The sequence below is a fragment of the Leopardus geoffroyi genome, chromosome D1, assembly GCF_018350155.1.
Source record: "Leopardus geoffroyi isolate Oge1 chromosome D1, O.geoffroyi_Oge1_pat1.0, whole genome shotgun sequence".
Classification (NCBI taxonomy): domain Eukaryota; kingdom Metazoa; phylum Chordata; class Mammalia; order Carnivora; family Felidae; genus Leopardus; species Leopardus geoffroyi.
In genome coordinates, this window is record NC_059329.1 from 64836728 (window position 1) to 64858027 (window position 21300).

At 48.5% G+C, this 21300-nt stretch overlaps 2 protein-coding genes across 6 annotated transcripts in view; one reads left to right on the top strand and one right to left on the bottom strand.

Annotated features, from left to right (window-relative positions):
- Positions 1–197: 197 nt before the first annotated feature.
- Positions 198–8650, bottom strand: LOC123601317 (NADH-cytochrome b5 reductase 2). Of its 2 annotated transcripts, none has more exons than XM_045484383.1 (9): positions 8519–8650; positions 7546–7686; positions 7199–7271; positions 4514–4620; positions 4108–4237; positions 3426–3509; positions 2610–2695; positions 1369–1468; positions 198–477 (listed from the first exon to the last, which is right to left on the bottom strand). In XM_045484383.1, the coding sequence occupies exons 2-9, from the start codon at positions 7618–7620 to the stop codon at positions 305–307; spliced, it is 828 nt and encodes a 275-aa protein (XP_045340339.1). In that variant the 5' UTR covers positions 7621–7686; positions 8519–8650; the 3' UTR covers positions 198–304. The 2 variants fall into 2 exon arrangements, with proteins under 2 accessions (XP_045340339.1, XP_045340340.1); XM_045484384.1 differs by lacking the exon at positions 8519–8650 and adding an exon at positions 8184–8351 and having other exon boundaries at positions 7546–7688.
- LOC123601315 (olfactory receptor 481) overlaps positions 8438–21300 on the top strand; it is a 51408-nt gene continuing 38545 nt past the window's right edge. For 3 of the 4 annotated variants that reach the window (XM_045484381.1, XM_045484379.1, XM_045484380.1), the window contains exons 1-3: positions 8438–8539; positions 9046–9236; positions 12713–12935. The gene's annotated coding sequence lies outside the window, so the exon portion shown is untranslated. The remainder of the gene's footprint in view (positions 8540–9045; positions 9237–12712; positions 12936–21300) is intronic. The other variant, XM_045484382.1, reaches the window with a different exon arrangement.

Here is a 21300-nt window from a genome sequence, read left to right on the forward strand (position 1 = left end):
AAAACTGCCTAGCAGGTGTCCCACAAGCCCCATCTCATGAGCTGTATGCTTTGGACTGAAGCTTATCTCACCAAACTATGGGAAAAGCTACGAATTGAGCCTCCCAAGCAAGGCGGTCTCAGAAACCAGTTTATCTCCAACCCTGTGAATGCTGCTTTGTAGGCCCACACCCAGAAAAGGAGCGATGTGCCCAAGGGTGCATTATAGGCATTTGTGAACACATGCCACTTTAATGTGCTGAGGCAGAGCTCACTCTGAAACAGAGGAAAGGGACCAGGCAGATTTGCTAAGAGCAAGGGAGGTATTAGTAAGTGAAAATCATGTCCTTGGTATAACCCAGTTTCTCCAGATTAGGGTGAGCGGCTGTCTGGATCAGGGGCAGGGGTCCACACACCAGGATGAACATGGACTGCCCGGGAGGAGGGAGGTGCTCCTTGATCATGTTGGCGGTGATGTAGCCTGAGCTGTACTTCCAGCCTGAGATGAAGCAGAAGTAGAAAAAAGCTGTGGGGGTGCCAGGTGGAGTCCCTGACCCCAAGCCTCCTGCCTGGCCTCCCTAGAGAAGGAACGCAGGCTGCTCTCCAAGACTTAGAAGCCTGCATTGCTGTTCTCTGCAGAGAAGCCGCAAAGTCAAGGACGTGGAGGGCTCAGGCAGCCTTCAGAAGTGTCTACCCCCAGATCCCAGGCTCACTGCTGGGACTCTGAGGCCCCCAGCAGGTGTCTGATGCTGCCGGCACTGTCAGGGATGGAGAACACAATAGTGGGGTGTGGTCTGAGTCACGGCAGCGATCTGGGGCCGTACAGACTGAGGTTTGCGGCTCAGTTGGGGGCGCCCTCTGCTGGGCAGTGAGCTATATGACAAGGCAGGTGCAGTTCAGCGCAGCAGGAGAGTGACAGCCACGGATGGTGGGCTGTGCGTGGTGGTAGCCACGTGTTGGCTAAGGTCGCAGCAGCTGGCTGGGGCTTAGCACGTGATGACTGCTATCCAGGAGAGGCTGGGTGGTAAGGGAAAAGGGGTCACTGGCCATATTAGATGCCACGTGTGTGCTATCTCTGTGGGATGCTGTATCAAGTGTAGCATGGAGTGGGTGTTCAGACTGACCCAGTGACTCAGTGTCCCTCTGAGTCCCTCCTGAGGTTCAGCGCATGTATGGACTGCTGCTGAGATATCACACACATGCCCTTGAGTGCTCTCACAAACAGGTCATCCCAAATCCTCTCTCCCTCAAATCCCTCCATCTCCCATGCAGAAACAGAGCTGAAGGTCTCAGCCCTCAAGCACAGATCCAAAAACCAAACCCAGGGACCAGTTCCTGAGGTGGGTCAAGGGTTGGAGCTAACCCACAGTGGGGACAATGGGGATCGTACCAACAGGAGGCCTGTCCAGGGTGTACCACAGGCTGAACTGTTCCGGGTGAGTTCTGGCAATTTCTTCAAGCTCTTTTCTCACCAAGATATCCTCCTCTGTCTAGAAAATAAGGAACGTGAGCAAAGCCCCTCCAGGGACATCCTGCTTGTCCCCCACACTGGGCACACGGGTCAGCACACATCTGCCCAAGCTGCCACTGCTCTAGTTGGATGCTGTCACCACGGCTCCTGGGGCAAATGAAGGTTCTGCGGCACTTCCTGCACTACCAACCCTCTCTCGTGGGTGGAGGAGGTGGGCTGTGCGGCAGAGGCGGTGACTGTCCTCAGCTGGAAGGACACGGCTGAGCACAGGTGCACAGGCTGGGTGGCCTCGTTCTGACGGCCCAGCCCCCCACCCCCATCCACACTGAGCACCAGGCTATCCTGCCGGGCTGGACTCGAGCTTAGTGTGGGCCCAGGACCTCTCGCAGGGAGTGCAAGGGGCGGAGGCCGTAATATGGAAAGAAGATCGCACCTAACACCACAGCACTGGAGAGCTACGGGACAGGAAAGCAAAGGCTGGAGCTTCATTTGGGAAAAGGGAGCCAAAGCCACGAGAAACCTGTGCCAGGCCCAGAGGTACCACACAGAGGACCTGGATCTCAAGACTCTTCACAGTTCCTGCACCAGCAATCCTACTCCTGGGATTCTGTTTAAGAAAATAATCCAAAAGGCATCAAGCCTAGGCTATATTGTTCATCACTATATACGTTACAACTGGGAAAACTGAAAACAATCTGAAGGCAGAAGATGTAGTAAATTATGGTGCAACTTGGTACAGACTGATGAAAATATGTACAAAGAGTTTTGACGAGAAGAAAGTGCCTGTGTGGTAATGCTGGGTGAAAAAACAAAACTGTGTTATAGATGTAATTGCAAATATATGGCATGTATAGAAAAAAAAAAGTCATATTTATTTTTGTATTTTCTGAAATTTCTACTGAGGGCATCTATGACTTTATACTCAGAAAACCAGAATTACATATTAAGAAAGGAAGGAAAGCTTAGTACGTAAAGTGGCTGGGGGAACAGTTGAAAACAAAAACAAAAAAACAACCGAAAAACCAGGCCCCCTCCCCCAAGGCCGCAGGCACCCCAGCAGCGAGAGAGCTCAGTCGGGGGGAGGTATGAAGGCAGAGGCCCCGCTCAGCAAACATTCCATCCCACCCCTGCAAGCTCAGGGCTGATTCGGCAGAGCTGACCTGGTTGGCAAAGATGAGGGACATCCTGGTCCTGTCGTCGGGGTTCTTGGTGATGTGGCGAATGAGCTGCAGCATGGGCGTAATCCCTGGAATAGTAGCAGGTGGGACACAGCTAGCCGCTCTCTCTCCCTCTCTGCTGCCCACAGTCCCTGGTCTGCAGCCCCTTAACAGTCTTCCTTAGCCGCAATCCTACTTTTCTCATGTCTGCCCCCAAAACTCAAAGTGGAAGACCACCCCTCCTTTTGGTTTCCCCTTCCAATGCAACAGTAAATCGAAAGGCCCTTTCTTGTTTTCCTGTGGCAAGATGGAAGGAGACTGGCTCGGAACTGAAAGTGGGCTGCACACCCAGCTCCCTCACTTGCTGTCTGACCGTGGTCAGTCACGTGCCTGGCTGCGTGTCCCCATTTGTAAAAGAGAACGACAAGTAAATGTGTTCATTTTACGAGTGCCCGTTGTGGTGCCTGGCACATTGTAGGTGTTCCCACGTTCCATTCTTTCAGGCATTCATTTTCAAGGGAAGGGGAGCATCAGGCTTGACCTGGTTCCAGGAGCCCTTGGGGGACCATGTGTGGACCTACTCAGCTCGGTCCCCAGACCTTTCTATGGTCTCCAGCATGACTTCCTGGGGCAGCCACCATGTTGAGTAAGGGGAGCAGGGCACACGAGGTTGGTTTCCAGGCCTATCATCAACCTTGCACTTCCATCTAAAACAGCTAGGAAAGGGTCTCCCACGCCACCCCTTCTAGCATCAAATGAGTCCAAAGTTAAAAAGGTCTGGGGACCCACCCTGTGGCTGAAGCCCCAGAAGCCTCTTACCTGTGCCCCCAGCAATCATTCCCAGGTGACTGACCACCTTTGCTTCAGGGTCACTTGTTTTGTATGGTTTGATTGAAAACTTCCCTGGAAACACAGAGGATACTTCTGATTTCTGCAGCTCTTGCCTGAGAGCTTACAAAAGATCCCAGATGCTCCTTGGGAGCCCCAGGAGGAAAGTCCACCTGAGGAAGTGGCCACACCATTCTAAACCAGAAAAGCAAGCCGGTGTGCCCCGTTCCACCAGTCCCAGTGCCCTGGTGCACAAAGTGGAAACAGAGGCTGGGCTTCTTTGAGGACTCACTAGACCTTTTCTTCTGAGGAAGGAGAGGGGCACAGTGAAATTAAATGGAGCCTCGCAGAGCACTGAGCCACAGCAGTGAAAGAGTGAGTCGGTGGTGAACATGTGAGTAAGTGAGCGAGTGTGGATGGCATCCATCTATCCATTCTCCATCATTAGCGGGCACCTCTTATGTATCAGGCGTTGTGCTGGACAGACAGTGATGAGGAAAAACCCCAGCACTCCCCTACCATAACAAAGCTTACAATCTCATAAAGTGTGTGTGTTGAATGAATGTATGAAGACTTTAAGGACAAGTGCACATGACCCAAACATGAGACGTTTTCTAGAACAACCACAGGAATCTTCCTCCCAGCAGGAAGTCCAGCATAAACCCCCTAGTACCTGGCTCGTGATAGAACAGGCGACCGGTAGGCCCTCGAAAAAGGACGGTGTCCCCAATTTTCATGTTCTCCAAGTACTGAGTCATCTTCCCCCCTTCTGGATAATTGGGGTGTACATTTTTGAAGTAGACCTGAAAAAATAAAGCAGCCTGTTTTTCATACACGCAGACCTGAGGTCACAGCTGCATACAACTAAAAATTCCATTTGCCACTGGAAACCTTGCAGAGAAAATCCTCTGTGCTCACAGTTGCTCTAAGCACCCCCTGAAGACTTGGCCAAATCAACAGCTTCACTGTTAAATGACAGTGCTGGAAAGCCCTTCCCAGGACACGAGTCCCCTCTCCACCCAACCACCTTTAATAGGCTTGTGAGGGTGAGGCAGGTGGACCCAGTAGGCACCATTTACCTTTATAATCAAGTCCACAAAGCCTTGGTCATCATCACTGGACACAGGCGTGTAAGCCCTGACCACCAGAACACCATCAATTCTGGCCAAGAGATGGATATAGTTACCTGCAGAAAAAGCATCCAGTGTTAAATGTGAGCACAGCCAACCTAAACAGGCAGGACCCAGGATTCCCATAAAGGACTTGGCTTCAGGGAAGTGGGTGCATGTGGCAGGGTGCATGGGAGCACGGCCAAGCAGAGGAGGAGTCCAGATCCAGGAGGCCTGGGTCCTAGGCCTGCCCTTGTCACTCTGCATGCTACCCTGGGCAAGTCACTTCACCTCTTTGGGTGAGTGGGGACGATATGCCTGCCCTGCCCCCATCCCAGGGGAGCTGTGAGCTTCGTGTGAATGCACGCTCACTCATCAAAATATTCTGTGGAACAGGAAGACCTCATTAAAGTTGGAGGCCAACTATTAAAAGTAATAGAAAGGAGTGTTTCCCTTTTAAATATTTTTTGATGTTTATTTATTTTTAAGAGAGAGAGAGACAGAGAGGGGAAGGGCCAGAGAGAGAGAGGGAGACACAGAATCTGAAGCAGGCTCTAGGCTCTGAGCTGTTGGCACAGAATCCGACGCAGGGCTCAAACTCATGAACCAAGAGATCATGACCTGAGCTGAAGTCGGACGCTTAACCGACTGAGCCACCCAGGCATCCCAGGAGTGTTTCCCTTTTAAAGCAAAATATGTTGCCTTCACAAAGTCATTTCTTCTTAGACTGAGTGGATCAGTGGGGTCTGTGAATGAATCACGACCCCCTCATCTGTCTCTTGCTGCTTGAGCCGCCCTAGACTCACAGGCATGCTGGGCCCCGGGATTTGGATACTGCAGACCAGGAGTTCTAGAAAGAGTGTTGTGTCTTTCTGGCCAATGGCTCTGCTCGAGGGGCAGCAGTAAAGTTTTGAGCCATGGAATTCTGCCCCTCCTGGGTAGAACCGAATGGACCAGGTATGGCCAGAGACCTCCATATGGTGACTACAACCCAGTGTCACATAGTGGGTATGGCGACTCAGATGGTTGCTGGATCTAAAGTGGGAGCTTCAGTGACTAAGACAAGCAGTGGTGAGGGCAGGAGCTGCCAGCAAGAGATGCTAAGAGACAGAGGCAAAATGAAGCTTTGTGCCATCCAAGGGAGTAGAAACTATGCACAGGAAAGATGGAGCAGAGGTGCAGACAGAAGCGGAGACCTGGGGAGACACAGAAAGGAGGAAGAGAAGGAGGAGAGGAGGAAGCCTTGAAAGTCCTCAGGGTCTGTGAGGAGGCCCTGAAGCCTGAGGTGCAAACACTCGGGGTTAAAAAAGGACAGGCGCTATACTGGAATTCAAATGAAGAGAAGAGAAAGGAAGGGAAGAAAGAAAAGACAGGCTCAGTGACTCTGGCTGTGGCCTGGCTGGGCATCAGGGATGTGCAGAAATATATACCTGAGGCAGTTTCCTTCTGAGAACAAATCTGAACCTGGAGACCTCAGATAGGCTCTTTCAGATGCAGCCAACCTGGGCCTGGCCTGGCAGTGTCCGTCCCCGGGGAAAACGGGGCTGCCTAGCTGGCCCCATTTCTAAGCTGCTGCATTTCCTCTGACCTGGAAAGCATCACTGATCGCCGAGTCCTCATAGCAGACTCTCCCAGAAGCCTCTAAACTACCTGTCACACTAACTTTGTACCGCCTACACCAGGGCAGAGGAGAGGGTGGGTCATGGCAGATTCTAAGAAATTTCTATTCCTCGAAGTTTTTCATTCTTTTAGCCTTCTTGCCAACAGGACTCACCCCACAGACTAGGCAGAGGGCTGGAAGGCAGGCGAACACTGAGCTCTTGTGGATGGGGACAGAGAGAGGAAGCAGTGAGGAGGCTCAGGAGCCAGGCTGGCCGCCTGGTCACCTGAGGAGAGGTCAAGGTTTTGTAGGACAAGTAGGTCATGGATTAGGCTCTCCACCAGGCTGGCAAGCAGCACTAGAAATTTGTACAAAGCTCTGAATCCCCAGGCTGTGGACCTAGCAGAGGATTTCTACCTCACCAGCATGAAACTGGGTGTCTGGTGGTGGTACAGACCAGAAAGGGAGTAACTCGGAACTCTAAGACTTCTAGGGCTGGTATTCACAATGGGTCCCTCCTTGTGTGGATCTGAGGTCCTTGCTGAAAAGCCACACTATGTGGGGAAGACACACTTGACTCCCTCCTGCCTCTCCACACATTCTGGGCCTTTCTCCTGACTTCAGGGGAACATCAGTTCCTTCTACCCCTCACATGTACACAGCACTTGGCACTTTCTGAATTTTCTCATCCATCGGTCACTTTACCTTCACAACAACCCAAGCGGCAGACAGGCCTGGGAAACCCCATTTCATAGACTGAGGCTCAGAGAGGTTGAAGGAGTTGACTCAGGTTGCCCAGCAAGGAGCCTGTGATGAGATCCCAGACCTTCTGATTCTAGATTCACTTCTTTTCAATGCTGAGATATCACTTCTGTGTCAGCCCAAATCAAACAGTGAGAAAAGAAATGGGCTGTCCCCAAGCCCATCTCCCTATCTCTCTTGAGCTCACGTGTCAGGAAAGATAACAAGAAGACCGCTACACCCCAGCTGAGTTTCTGAGAGGAGCAGAGTGCCTGCAAGGCCCAGTGCTGGCGATGATACTAAAGCCCACTCACCTACAGGAAGCCCCAAGACATGGTCCGGTGAGGGCAGTCCAAAGCGGAACCTCCGGGTGTTGTGGCTGATTTGCTATAAAATAGAAAACAGAGGCAGGCTGTCAGCTTTCGAGAAGCCTTTCTGGGCAACTAAGATGCCTGGGAAAGGAGCTCTATTTGGGACTACCCTGGAACACACAGATGTACACACACACACACGCACACACACACACACGCAGTGGGGAGCAAACTGGAGGCCCTGAAACTCCTGTCCCATTGCCCTGCCTTCCCAGCCAGCACATCCCCCACCACCACATGCTCTTCTCTTTCACAGGCTGACAGCGGAAAGGGTGGGCTGACTCCATCACCTCTTTCTCAATCAAAGGCAGTGGGTACTTGGTTTCAGAGTCCTGTAGGGTGATACATCTCTTCCTGGAGTTCATGTTCCTCAGGGCCAGCAGGAGCACTGTGACTCCAAGGACAGTGATGACAAGGAGCAGGGTTGGGTCCTAGCAGACAGTGTGAACAGGGCACCTCAGGTCCCGCCGGCCCCGGGGGAAGGACTGTGCTCAGGCACAGCAGTACCCTCCCACACCAAAGGCACAGAAGAAACCAGACAGAGGGAAAGGTAATAAAACAATGCAGGCTGAGCCTACAGTGGACCCGGAGGGTAGGGAGGGGTCAGCTGCACATCAGACCATGCCAAGCCGATGGCCAGGGAGTGCTAATGTCACCAGGCCAGCCCTTCCTGCCCATCTGCCTCCATCCTGGTTACACTCGAGGGTGCAAGTCCTGGGATTCCCCTCCTTGAGGTGATGACACTGCTTCTAACCCACAATCTGGAACATGGTCCCAGTCCCCAACGGCAGAACTAGACGGGGATAAGCGCTGACTCCTCCAGGAGGTGGCTGCGGCTAGGCAGGGATGGGGCTCACTTCCCCCGCTACTCCCCTATCCAGGCGGGGTTGGGGTGGGGTGAGTACCTTCGATCTGGGGGTGGGGGGCTTAGCGCCTCGGGACACGCCAGCACCCACCAAGGCAGGTGAAGGAGGCCTGGACTCTCACCTGCAGCCACTCCGCCGGGCTCCCGCCCCCGCCGCCAGCACTGCCAGCCTGGTCATCGCCCAGCCAGCCGTCGCGGGACCGAGGAAGGGCCGCGGGCTCCCTCTCTCGCCTGACGCCCCGCTCCCCGCCGCGCCACGCCTGCCCCGGCGCCGCTCGGGCCCGCCCCGCTCCCCGCCCCGCGCGGCGCCGACCGGCCCACGCCCTCGGCCGCCAGGCCCGCCGGGGCCCCGTTGGACTCCCACGGCCTCGCCCCGCCGCCGCGCCCTGGGCACCCACCCGGAACGAGACGCCGAACAGGTCGTCGAAGTGGGGCTGGTTGCGAGGACGCGGCGTGTCGGGCTCCCGCAGCTCCGCCTGGCGGACGCGGAGGCCTCGAAGCCGCGGCCGGCGATGCGCGCCCAGCCACTCCGCTTACCCCCACACCGCGCGCCCCCCGTGGAACCCCCCGCGTACCCCACCTCTCACCGTCCCCCGCGCGACCCCGCCGTGGAGCCCCTCGCGTAGCCCCCCACGCACCCCTCCCCACTAACCACCCCCCCGCGCGCCTCCCCGTGCCCCCCCCCGCGCGTCCCCGTGGAAACCCCCCCGCGTACCCTCCTACAACCCCTACCGCTCCCCGTCCCCCGCGCGAACCCCCGGGGAGCCTCTCGCGTACCCCCTCACCCCTCCCCGCTACCCCGCCCGCGCGCTCCCCCCAGGATCTCCCTCCCCTGCACCCCCCACCGCTCACCCACCCCCCACCCCCTTGGCTCCCTAAGAGTTCCCTGTCGCGTGACTCTCTCTCTGCCCCGCCCTGCCCCTAGGGGCCGCACGCGACTAGGGGCTGCCACTGCTGCGGGGTCCCCGTTCCCAGGGGCCATCCCTTGTTTATTCGTGGCCCCCTCTCCATCCTGCCTTTCTTCCTGCACCCTCTGAGCAGCGCGGACGGAGAACCTCCTCTCTGCACCTTGTGGAAACTTTGCCAAGGCTGGAGGAAAGGAGGGGCGTCTGAGTGGTAAGAAGGGGATGCTGATAAAGGAAAGGGGAATTCAGGCCAATTCAAAGAGCACAGGAATATATCCGTTTGACGCGCGTAAAGAGCTCCTACTCTGAGCCTGGTCTAGTGCTGGGTGTTTTTCCCCGAGGCGGAGATGTAATGGAGTTAAGACATTCGTTGCAACGTTCATTCATTCATTCATTCATTCTCCATTGGGAAAGAGACAGATAACAGGTACCCAACACCAGACCAATAGGAGACAGAATGGCAGGCATAGATTATGGGGGTTCTCCGCGGCACATTTCAGAACATTGGTAACCCTTCTCCCCCAATCAGTTCTCCCATTGCCCGTAGCAAAGGCAAATCCCTGCCTCCTGGACCTGAAGGGAGACAGAGAAACTGAGAAAGTAGATTCCCACCCCAACCCAACCCCAGCCCCCAAACACGCACCAGCACAGGCACGTACATGGTGGACGCTTCTAACATCTGCAGGTACTGAGATATTATCGCAGGATATCTTATTATTGATATTATTATATCTTAATATATCTTATTATTGATGAAAATGATAACTCGTGAACCAAATATCATAGCTGAGGAGGTTGAACATTCTTCGTATTTTTTTTTCCCTATGGCAGTTCTTTTTCTGGAAAATAAAAATGCCTACTCATGACCTTGGCCCATTTTTCTCTTGAGTTGTTCTTTTCTTACTAATTTTTAGGAGTCTTTTATATATATTTTAGAGACCACGTCTTTGCCAGTTATATCAGTTACAAATATTTTCTCCTGTTGTACAACTTTCTTCTCTTTTGTTTCCTTTCTTTTGTCTTCTTTTCTTTATTTCTTTTCTTTTTTTCCTGCCTCCCTCCTCTCTTTCTTCTCTCTCCGTCTTTTGATGAATAGAAATTTGTAATTGCAGTGTAGCCCAATGTATCAATCTTTTGCCTTTATGGCTAGTGCTTTGTATGACCTGTCTATTCCTACCCAAGATCCTAAAGATAGTCTCTATTTTCTCTGACACACTTAAAGTGTTTCCTTTCACATTTGAGTCTCTCAACCACCTGGAAATGATTTCTGTATATGATGTGAAGCAGGGATCCAATTTAATTTTTTCCATATGGGTTATGTGTTGTCTCAGTAATATTTGTTGAATTGCTCATACCTGGTCACTAACCCGCAACGCCACCCCTGTCATATATCAGCTTTCCCTTTGATCTCATTGCCCAGCCCCTCTGCCAATACCATACTGCTCTAATTACAATAGTTTATTACAACTGTTTATGTCTTTCACTTATACTTTCATTGGGTCTCAGTTCAAATATCAGTTCTTTAGAGATGCCTGATCCAACCCCCCAATTTAAGTAGATGTACACATTACATGCTATTCATGGCTTTTACTTCAACTCGTAATATACATCCTGACTATTTAATTGTAAATGGCTGACTCTCACATTCGTCTAGAAGTTCCATTATGGCAGAGACCTTGTTTCTCCAGGGCTGAGCACAGTGACTGTCACATGGATGAATATACATAGCAAATGAATGAATGAATTCCTCTCTGCCCTGTAACATTTAACCCCCTGCCTGGCACATGGTAGTGAGCCCCATAATGCTTAAGAGAACAGTCCTTCCCGTCAGTGCCCCTTTTTTGCTTACCTTGTCTCCGTAAGACATGTCCTCAGATGACATTCTACATATCTTACCTACTTGCTTACTCTTTCTCTCCCTTTACTACCATGTAAGCTCCATGAGGACAGGACTTGTTCTGTTTTAATTCCCGCTGTTTCCCAGGCCTCAGAACAGTGCCTGGCAATTGGTGGATGCCCAGTAAATATGTATTGGATGAATGAATGAATGAATGAATGAACTTAATTTTCTCCATCTGATTCAATCAACTATTTGGGGGGGGTGCTCTGGAATCATTTTTTCCTGTGGCTCTCTTAGTAGTTGCCTCTACCCTCCGTTCTCCCTTCTCATATTCCCTCCATGTTATCAGAGAGGCAGCCCCCTTTGTTAATCTTGGAGCAGAATAAAGGCAGGCGTTTGTCTGGGCTTCCAGTAACTCTTAGAAGGCAATGCCTCCCCTCTCTCCTCAGCACCCCTGCGCACTCTAGATGCACCCTTTGCATGTTCACATTCTGCCTGCTTTGGCTCCTCTTTTACTACTCTCCCGAAACACACCATGAGCACACGTCTCACTCTCTAAATCCACAGTGTGGTCCTAAGGCCTGACAACGAGTATGGGTTCACAAAATGCTGAAAAAAAGAAAGAGTGAACGTCTGTCCCTGTTTTAGCCTGTATGAGGCTCTGCCTCCACAAAACACCTTCTCCGGTGAGGGGACCAGCCACCTCCACTGCCGAGATTCCCCTGGGGAGGACTGATGCTGTGGCCAAATCAAAGCTTGAGGAGCCTATGCTCTCTAAACAATTTCCAGGCTGTTGTGGGCTTTTTGATTGCTTTTTGACCTTGAAAATGATTTAGTTCCATTTTATTCCTGAACGGATGGCCACTTCTGAGGTCCTAGCTGTTACGGCTAAATTGTGGTAGGTTGAACAATGAACTTCTCCAAATAGACTCACATCCTAAATCGTAGAACCTGTGAACACTGCCTTATGTGGCAAAAGCAGCTTTGTTACTATGATTAACTTCAAGATCTTGAGATGGGGACACAGTCCTGGATTGTCCAGTGGGCCTGACATGATCACAGTATTCCTTATGTGACAGAAGCAGGAAGAAATAGAGAAGGCAGTGTGATGCCAGAAGCAGCAGCTGGAGTGACCAGTTTTGAAGATGGAAGGAGGGTCCACAGACCAAGGAATGCAGGCAGGCTCTGGAATCGGAAAAACGCAAGAGAAAGGATTTCCCCCCCGAGAGCCTTTGGAAGCGACCAGCCCTGCTGATACCTTAACTTTAACCCAGTGAAACTGATTTTATACTTCTGGCTTCTAGAACTGTAAGAGAATACATTTGTGCTGTTCAAAGATAGCAAAGTTGTGGCCATTCGTCGTAGCAACAATGGGAAACTAATATACTAAATGAACCATTGTTTTGTCTCATAGGGCTTGTTTGTTTGTACTTGGCTTTATTCCAGAAATATATTTCCTGTGATTTGGATCAGAAAAGCCAGGAAGTGCTCCTCCCCTCTGGTGCTGATGCTCTTGTTGCTCTAACCCTGGGACTCTTTTCTCCCGTGAACCACGTCCCTCAGCAGCCTCCTGCTGCTACTCACGTCTTCAGCTTGTTTTCTCTGCCAGACCATATGAGCAGCCCACCCACTCCATCCCTTCCTCCTCACCCTGGCTCTGGCCTGTCCTTTGTGCATTGTGCAAAAATGTCATCCTGAACAAAGGGTCTCAGCAGACAAACCTAGTTGACTGAGGTGAGCTTTATGAGAGAACACTGATGGAGCACCTCACCCATTCCAAGCACCCAGTGCCATGACCAGTGTAAAACATTGCTTGAATTGGAGTTTCCTTGGTTTTCCTGTTTCAGGATTTCAAACTCAAGTGTCGTGATACCACCTGATCAGAATTCCCCACCCTGCAGAATCAGAATTCTGCACCCTGAAGGTGGGCAGAGAACGATAGCAGCACCTTGCTTTCTGGACCATCTTCAGCCTTGACTTGTAGAACTGAAGAAATGTGTCATGGAAAATCTTGCATTTACCTGGTGATCTGGGGCTGACTTGGGCCTGACGGAGTAAGATGGTAGAAAGGTAAGAGTGTCCAGACACTGGGAATGAGCAGAATTTGCCAGACACAGTGTGTTTGGGAAGAGGCAAAAAATAGGTTGCAGAGTGCAATGCCCACTGTCCCACCCACCCCCAGAGGAGTCCCGCCTGAGCAGCTACATCTGCAGAGCTACCCCAGCAATGCCAGTCAAGTCCCCCTCCAGTGTTTACAGCAATTGCTTCAACTCTTCCCCAACAGCATCTGTTCTGGCGGGGGCTGGGCTAGAGTGTCCAGACGGTAGCAATTTGTGAGTTCACAGCTTGGACTGTGGGGGCAACAGGGAGTAAATGGGGCAGCAGATGCAGTTTCCAGGGCAGATGGGTGGGGCTGGGAGCCTCAGATCTATAATTGGAGAAAGGCTGGCCTTTAGGAAGAGGGGGGAAGGGAAAACGTCCAAAAGAGAGAAATGAAGGGAAGCATGCCCTTCTCCTCCTTGAACACAACCAGGACTTTGTTGGCTTACTAACTTCCAGAGACACACAGGTCTACTACTACAGTGCAGACACTGGGTGGGCCTCAGTACCACCCAGGGCATTGTTTATAAATGCACGATTGAGGATAGTAGGGAACACTGGAGTCTGATCACATTGTTTAGGGTGCAGTATTCTGTGGATGGCTGTACCATGTGGCTATGGTTAGGAAAACTATGGTCTGAGCCATTGTATTATAGTCTATCCTAAAGATAGAGTTAACATGATATACGTCTGCATGCAGCCTGAAAGAAGGGAAATCAGAGAGCGGGACGTCACTACTTGTTTGGGCCAAAGGACTTGGTCACTGAGCTCCAGTTTTTTCCTCTGCAAAATTAGGGTTAATAATAGTACCTATTTCTCAGATTTACTGAGAGGATTGTAGGAGATAACGCATAGAAAGGATTTGGCCTAGAGTAAATAAGAATTAGCTTTTATCTATGCAATCACTAGAGTTAGGTGGGAGTCATGTTTTAAGATTATTTGTTTATTTTGAGAGAGAGAGTGAGTGGAGGAGGGCAGAGGGAGGGGGATGAGAGAAAATCCCACGCAGGCTCCACCCTGTCAGCTCAGAGCCTGATATGGGACTTGAACTCACGGAACCTTGAGATGAAGACCTGAGCCAATACCAGGTGCTTAACCGACTGAGCCACCCAGGTGCCCTGGTGGGAATCATTTTTGTGTGATTTTTTTTCTTTCCTCCATTTTAAACATAAGTGGTCACCTGGTCTTGTTGATTCCATGAACACAGTGTTTCTTGAACCTGTTTTTCCCTCCTGTCACTCTTGTAGTCCCCATCATATTTTATCTGGGCTCTTAATCTGTGCATCTCCTCAACTGTTTCCGGCCTCCACTCTCTCTCCTTTTCCATCCATCCTGTTGACTTCTTCTTTAGTCAGGTCTGATTTTGTTCTCCTCTACACTGAAATGGCAATCACTCCCTTCATCTGACTACAAGATAGAGTCCAACCTCCTTTCTACCAAAAGAAAGCCCTTCACAACTGAGACCTAGGCTGTAATTTTTTTTTTTTTAATTTTTTTTTTCAACGTTTATTTATTTTTGGGACAGAGAGAGACAAAGCATGAACGGGGGAGGGGCAGAGAGAGAGGGAGACACAGAATCGGAAACAGGCTCCAGGCTCTGAGCCATCAGCCCAGAGCCCGACGCGGGGCTCGAACTCACGGACCGCAAGATCGTGACCTGGCTGAAGTCGGACGCTCAACCGACTGCGCCACCCAGGCGCCCCTGTAATTTTAAACAATCTCCCCAGTTCCCCCTGTCAAAGCACTGGCCACACAGAACGGCACCTTTTGCCGTAAATATCCCTCTGCTTAGCCTTTCTGATCCTTCATTCATATCAGTTCCCCTGAATGCAATGTGTTCCCTTTTCTGTTTACCTGAACATCATATGATTCTTTTAAGACCCAGCATAAATGTCTAATCCTTAGCTAAGGCTTCCCTGATACTCCTAGGAAATCACTCCCTCTACACTAGCGCCCACATCTGTTACAGCATTTATCCCCTTGTACTGGGGCAGCTGAACATGGCTCTCAAATCCTATTCGAGAAATCAGGGATTGCCTTCTATTTGCTTTCGCATCCCCAAAGCCTAATTGCAAGTCTGGCAAGAAGATGGTGCTCCTTGAAGACTTGCATGTGACCATTTAAAAGAAAAAATGATCATTCGCTAGGGAAGGGCGGCTTAGCACCAGAGTGGTGTCGAATTAGCCACTGCTTCTCTAAGACAGGTAGTGTAGGGGCAGGGGAAAAAATCACTAGGCTTTTCTGAACTAGGTGTGGGCTCTGTCTCACTTAGCACTTGTGTCACTCTGTCACTTCAATTTTATACGGCTCAGTTTCTTTTTATTTTTCTGGGCGTGGGGTAAGTGTCCTCACCTTTCACAGCACATTGGCCGTGTGAGAAGCAACTGACAGAAGGTGCATGAGGAAGGAAGTCTGTGAAATACTGCAGAGAGGTAAAGTTCCAAGGACCCTGGTGTGAGGGCTCATCCCAGACCTGGATGACGGCCCCCATTCTGTGACTGTGCGTAGTCTCTCTCAGGCAGGCGGTTGGGATGAACATACTCATTGAACTGAAGCAGATTGGCCAGCTACAGTGGTGCCAAATCCTATTCCAAGGTGGTGCTGTAGGAGGCAGGGTGGAGTGAGCACCACGTGCTTGATGGAATTTTTCTGATAAGAGAAAAGGAGCCTTAAATAGACCCAGTGAAGAAGGGAGGCGCATGGAGCTTGGGTGCTTCAACTCCCCTAAAGGACGAAACAACCTAAAGTTCAGGTAGTGGTCACCCTGTGGGATGGTGTCTGACTCACCCTTGTGTTGCAAGTGCCCAGCATGGCACCAGGTGGACATGGGCCTCAGGGAGCATTTCCTAAGTAACTATTGTTCATTCTACAGTCTTGTTGGGGCTGGAAACAAGGAAAGGTTGGCCTACAGACAAATCTTCGGCAGTAGGCTTCCAGGAAAAGAAGAGGGCCTCCATTGTGAAGCTAGACCCGGTTGACAAACTTGGCATTGACTCTTGAATCCTCCCCTAGGGCTCTTACCTGAGGGGAGTCTTTGGCCAGATCATGGATTCTTCCATTCACCACTCAGGCAGCTGCATGCTGCTCCTTGGAAAATAAGAGGAAAAAGAACTTCAGATATGGCTTCATTAAAATATGTGGGGTTATGGAGCACCTGGGTAGCTCAGTCCATTAAGCGAATGACTCTTGATTTCAGCTCAGGTCATGATCCAACAGCTCATAGGTTCGAGCCCCACATTGGGCTCTGCACTGACTGCACAGAACCTGCTCGGGATTCTCTTTTTCCCTCTCTCTCTCTGCCCCTCCCTCACTCATGCTCTCTCTCTCTCTAAATAAAGAAATAAATAAATACTAAAAAAATAAATAAAATATGTGGGGTTAGGAGGTGGTTCTCTAAGGAGCCCTGCAATCAAAGAGATAGAAAGGCCACCATTTTGGCCATCGCAATGAAAGCAACAGCCAACCCTTCCAGTCGCAGGGCAAGGCTCCAGAGAATGTTCTCTCTTCCTTGTATGTAAAAGATTCTAGGGCTCAGAAACATGAAGCAATCTCTCTGACATCACTCGATGAGTTAAGAGCTCTAATGAGAACATAATCAAGTCTTGCAGCTTCACTGTAATATCAGCATGGATTATAGCTGTGCCCATCAGTCATCTGCAGGAACTATCTCAGAGGCACGGTCCCCTGCCCCTGTTCAGCTTGCCTACCTAGGTCAGCTAAAATGACTCAGTAGGGTACAGAGGACAAGGGTTCAGAAAAAAAAAAAAAAAAAAAAGCATCTATCTTCTAAAATAAAAAGAAAATCTCTATAAAATGACCTAACAGTAGATAGTCTAATTTTTTAAAATTATTATTTGAGAGAGAGAGAGAAGATGAGGGGCAGAGAGAGAGGGAGAGAAAGAATCCCAAACAGGGTATCTGTCAGCACAGAGCCCAACATGGGTCTCAGTCTTACAACTCAGTCACACAAACTGTGAGATCATAACCTAAGCTGAAATCAAGAGTTAGACATCTAACTGACTGAGCCACCCAGGTGCCCCTAGATAGTCTAATATTTTTTTAAACGATTTATATAATATACAAAATTAGGAAAGTAGAAAATCATGCAAACACAGAGGTATTAATTATAAGGAAATGGTTTGTACAACTCAAAGTAAGTAGTAGGAAAATCTGAATATTATAGCTATTAGTAGGAGATTATAAGTTATCAAAATTGCCTGAAGGAGAAATTTTTAAACCTAAAAGACAGTAAGAATGAAGGAAATTGAGAAAGTTACCTTTAAGGCTTCAAGAAATAGATGTTTAGGGGCGCCTGGGTGGCGCAGTCGGTTAAGCGTCTGACTTCAGCCAGGTCACGATCTCGCGGTCCGTGAGTTCGAGCCCCGCGTCGGGCTCTGGGCTGATGGCTCAGAGCCTGGAGCCTGTTTCCGATTCTGTGTCTCCCTCTCTCTCTGCCCCTCCCCCGTTCATGCTGTGTCTCTCTCTGTCCCAAAAATAAATAAACGTTGAAAAAAAAAATTAAAAAAAAAAAACAAAGAAATAGATGTTTAATATATGTAATTACATGACATCATTATTTATCATTCTTATACATTATATGCAAAGTATAGAGCAAGAAGGAAATTTCTCTAGTTCTTTTCATGAAGAACACTGATATCAAAGTCTGACAAAGGCAGATAAAAAGAAAGCTATAGGTCAGCAGTTCTTAAACTTGTTGGTCGCAGGACACTTTTACACTTTAAAAAAAAAAAATCACTGAGAATCCTAAAGATATTTGTTTATACAAGTTATATTTATCAGTAGTTAAACGTTAGAAATTAAAGCAGAAGCTTAAAAAATTATGTATTTGCTAATTTATTTAAGATAACCACAATAAAACCATTAAGTATTAGCATAAATAACATGTTTATTTAAATAACTACATGTTTGTTCAGACACTACTCCCCTAAAGGGTAACTGCTATCCTGACATCTAATACTATATATTAGTTTTGAGTGATTTTCCTTTTATGTAAATGGAAGTAATACAGTATCTATATGCATGCCTAGTTTGTACACATAATTTTCATTGTTAGGATATGAATTACTTGAAGAAAGGTACCGTATTTTGTTCCTTTCTGTACCTCTTATTTTATTTTATTCAAATAAAAAACATAAAATTTAAAAAAGACTGACGTTTCACATATTTTTATTTTTTAAGGTTTTTTTTATTTATTTTTGAGAGAGAGAGAGCACAAGCTGGGGAGGGGCTAGAGAGGGGCAGAGAGAGAGAAGGAGACACAGAATCTGAAGCAGGCTTCAGGCTCCAGGCCGTCAGCACAGAGCCTGACAGGGGGCTCAAACTAGTGAACTGGGAGATCATGACCCGGGCTGAAGTCAGACGCTCAACGGACTGAGCCACCCAGTTGCCTCAGTTTCACATATTTTTAAAACTGTTTAATGTCTGGCTAAATAGAAGACAGGATGTCCTACCTGTTTTTTTTTTTTTTTTAACTTCATTTATTTATTTTGAGAGAAAGAAAGAGAGAGCAAGCAGGGGAGGGACAGAGAGAGAGGGAGACAGAGAATCCCAAGCAGGCTCTGCACTGGCAGTGCAGCACCTGATGCGGGGCTCAAACCCATGAACCATGGGATCATGACCTGAGCTGAAATCAAGAGTCAGATGCTTACCCAACTGAGCCACCCAGGGACCCCTGTCCTACCTGCTAGCATGTGGTATGTAGCCCCCGGAAAACACTGCATGCTGTGAGAGAATGAGAGTAGACAGGGAGGATAATGTCTCAGTTTTGACCTCACAGACCCCCTAAAAGGATCTTGGAGATCGCCAGTCATCTCGAGGCCACATTTTAAGAGCCTCTGCTATCAGTCAATTTCAATTCTGGATGTTGATGCAAACAACTAAGTGGAACTAAGTGGAACCCAGCAGTATATTGGAGATGAATGCACCACGCCCAAGTGGGATTCGTTTCAGGAATGCAGGAATTTTAGGAAATCTATTAATTAAGGATTTGATATATTGATAAATCAAAGGAGGAATCACTTCATGACTGCAAAAGATGCGAAAAAGTATTTCACAAAATGTAATACTTTTTCTGATTAAAAAAGTCCTAGGGAGGAACTTGATAAAATAAATACGTCTCTAATTGCCAGCCTCACGTTTAACTGAAATAAACTAGGAGCACAGTGTGAAATGACAGAGCTTTCCTGAGCACTCAGGAGCTCAGGTTCTGCTGGGGAGGTGGAATGTCCACAGTGGTGGTGAATGGGGAAGTGGTGTCAGACTGATGGATATCAGAGGTGGTGGCTGAAGAATTAATGATCAACCAACTTAAACCATTAGCTCCCATGTTCCACTCTCTAGGTGTACTTACATCCTGGTGAAGCAGTGGGCAGCAGTGACTACCCAGGTCTTCCCAAAGATGGTTCCTTCGCACAGATGCCTGGTGGCAATCTTCAGGCTGACCTGCCTCCTTACCTCCTACCATCTGGCTAGAAAGGAACCTGGAAGGGTCCGGGGGTTGGGGGGGTGGGGGGGCGGGTAGTGGCTCTGCAGAGACCACCTGGGAAGGGACTAAGAAAACTCATCTTTATTACCCACAGATCCTCCTCACCATGAAGCCCAGATCATATTCTCTGAACATCTCTTTTGTGCCAGGCTCTTTAGTAGACACTCGGGAATGATGAGAAATGCTTATTGTATTCTAGACAGAGAGAAATAAATACAGTACTGGAAGTGGGTGTTTCACACAAGAGTAAAATATCAAGGTCACCTTTCACCTTGACCCTTCCCCCCCCCCCTTTTTTTGCTCCAGTTATCTGGTCTCCAAACCAGATAATTGGACCCTAAATCCACAACATATCTCATATCCATCTCCTAACTTTGAGTTTGAGTCCTCCATAGTGCTCACCAGGATTACTCCCCCTGCAGGTAATGTTTCCCTAGCTTCCACACATTCCAAATCAACCACCAGAAAGTGCTCTTTGACCACGTGATTCCTCTGATCAAAACCATCCAAGGGCTCCCCACAGGGTATAGAATAATGGCGACATTATTCTTGTAGGCCCAAATCAAATGCCAGTTTTCTTTTCTTTTTCTTTTTTTTCAAATGCCAGTTTTCTAATTGTCTCATCCAGAAGTCCAGTATATTTTGTATTAAGTTTTTCAGTACACTTTGTTTTCTTTTGTTGAGAATTTTACTGACATACAACGCACACAGAAAAACACTCAAGTGATAAAGTACTTTGAATTTTCAAAAAGTAACTCCAGAACTCAGATCAGGAAACAGACTAGCAGAATCCCACCAGCAGCTGCTCTAGACCCTTCTCCCTGGAAGGGTAACTGCTATCCTGACACCTAATACCATCTATTAGTTTTGAGTAATTTTCATTTTATGTAAATAGAAGTAACACAGTATCTTTTTGCATGTCTAGTTTTTGCATGTCTAGTACACATAGTTTTCATTATTAAGATGTAAATCACTTGAAGAAAGGCACGATATCTTGTTTCTTTTTGTACCTCCTTCCCCATGCCCTGGGCTCTTGCATGGAGGTTTGTACAAAGAAGGTATCAAATGAGAATTAAGCCAGTGTGACAGGATGTCAATAACTAATGAATTTAAGTGAAGGATAAACAGATGTTCATTGTTTTGTTCTTATAAAACACCTGTTCTATAGATTTGCAAAATTTCAAAAGAAAAAGTGAAGGACAAAATTGCTTATTGAATGATTTAAGTAACCCAGGTTAGGCATGCCAATTTTAAAACAGGGCACCTGTAGGGGCGCCTGGGTGGCTCAGTCAGTTAAGTGTCCGACTTTGGCTCAGATCATGATCTCGAGGTTTGTGGGTTCATGCCGCATGTCTGGCTCTGCACTGACAGCATGGACGGAGGCTGCTTGGGATTCTCTCTCTCTCTCTGTCTCTCTCTGTCCCTCCCCCACTCTCTCTCTCCCAAAAATAAATAAACATTAAAAAAAAGCAGGGCACATGTAAACTCTTTTTCTTTTACTTCTTACATTTTTATGGATATTTGTATAAAGGAAAAGGGCCCTCAAGTGTGAGTTCTATGAGAGAAAAGCAGGAAAGATTTTTTTCATGGAGGTTTTATGTCAGGGGCTATTTGTGGATTATATAGTTTTATTCACCAAATATTTATTTGTCATCTACCGTGTTCTGGGCACTGCACTAGGTACTGTGGATAAAAGATGAATAAATCTTTGCTGTGCATTGTAATGAGACTCCTTGGAAAATCTTGTACTTGGTTTAGGCTGGGAAAAATGGCTTTGCTGAATGCATCCCCATGGTGGTCAAGAGAAGGAGCCACTGCAGCCACACTACA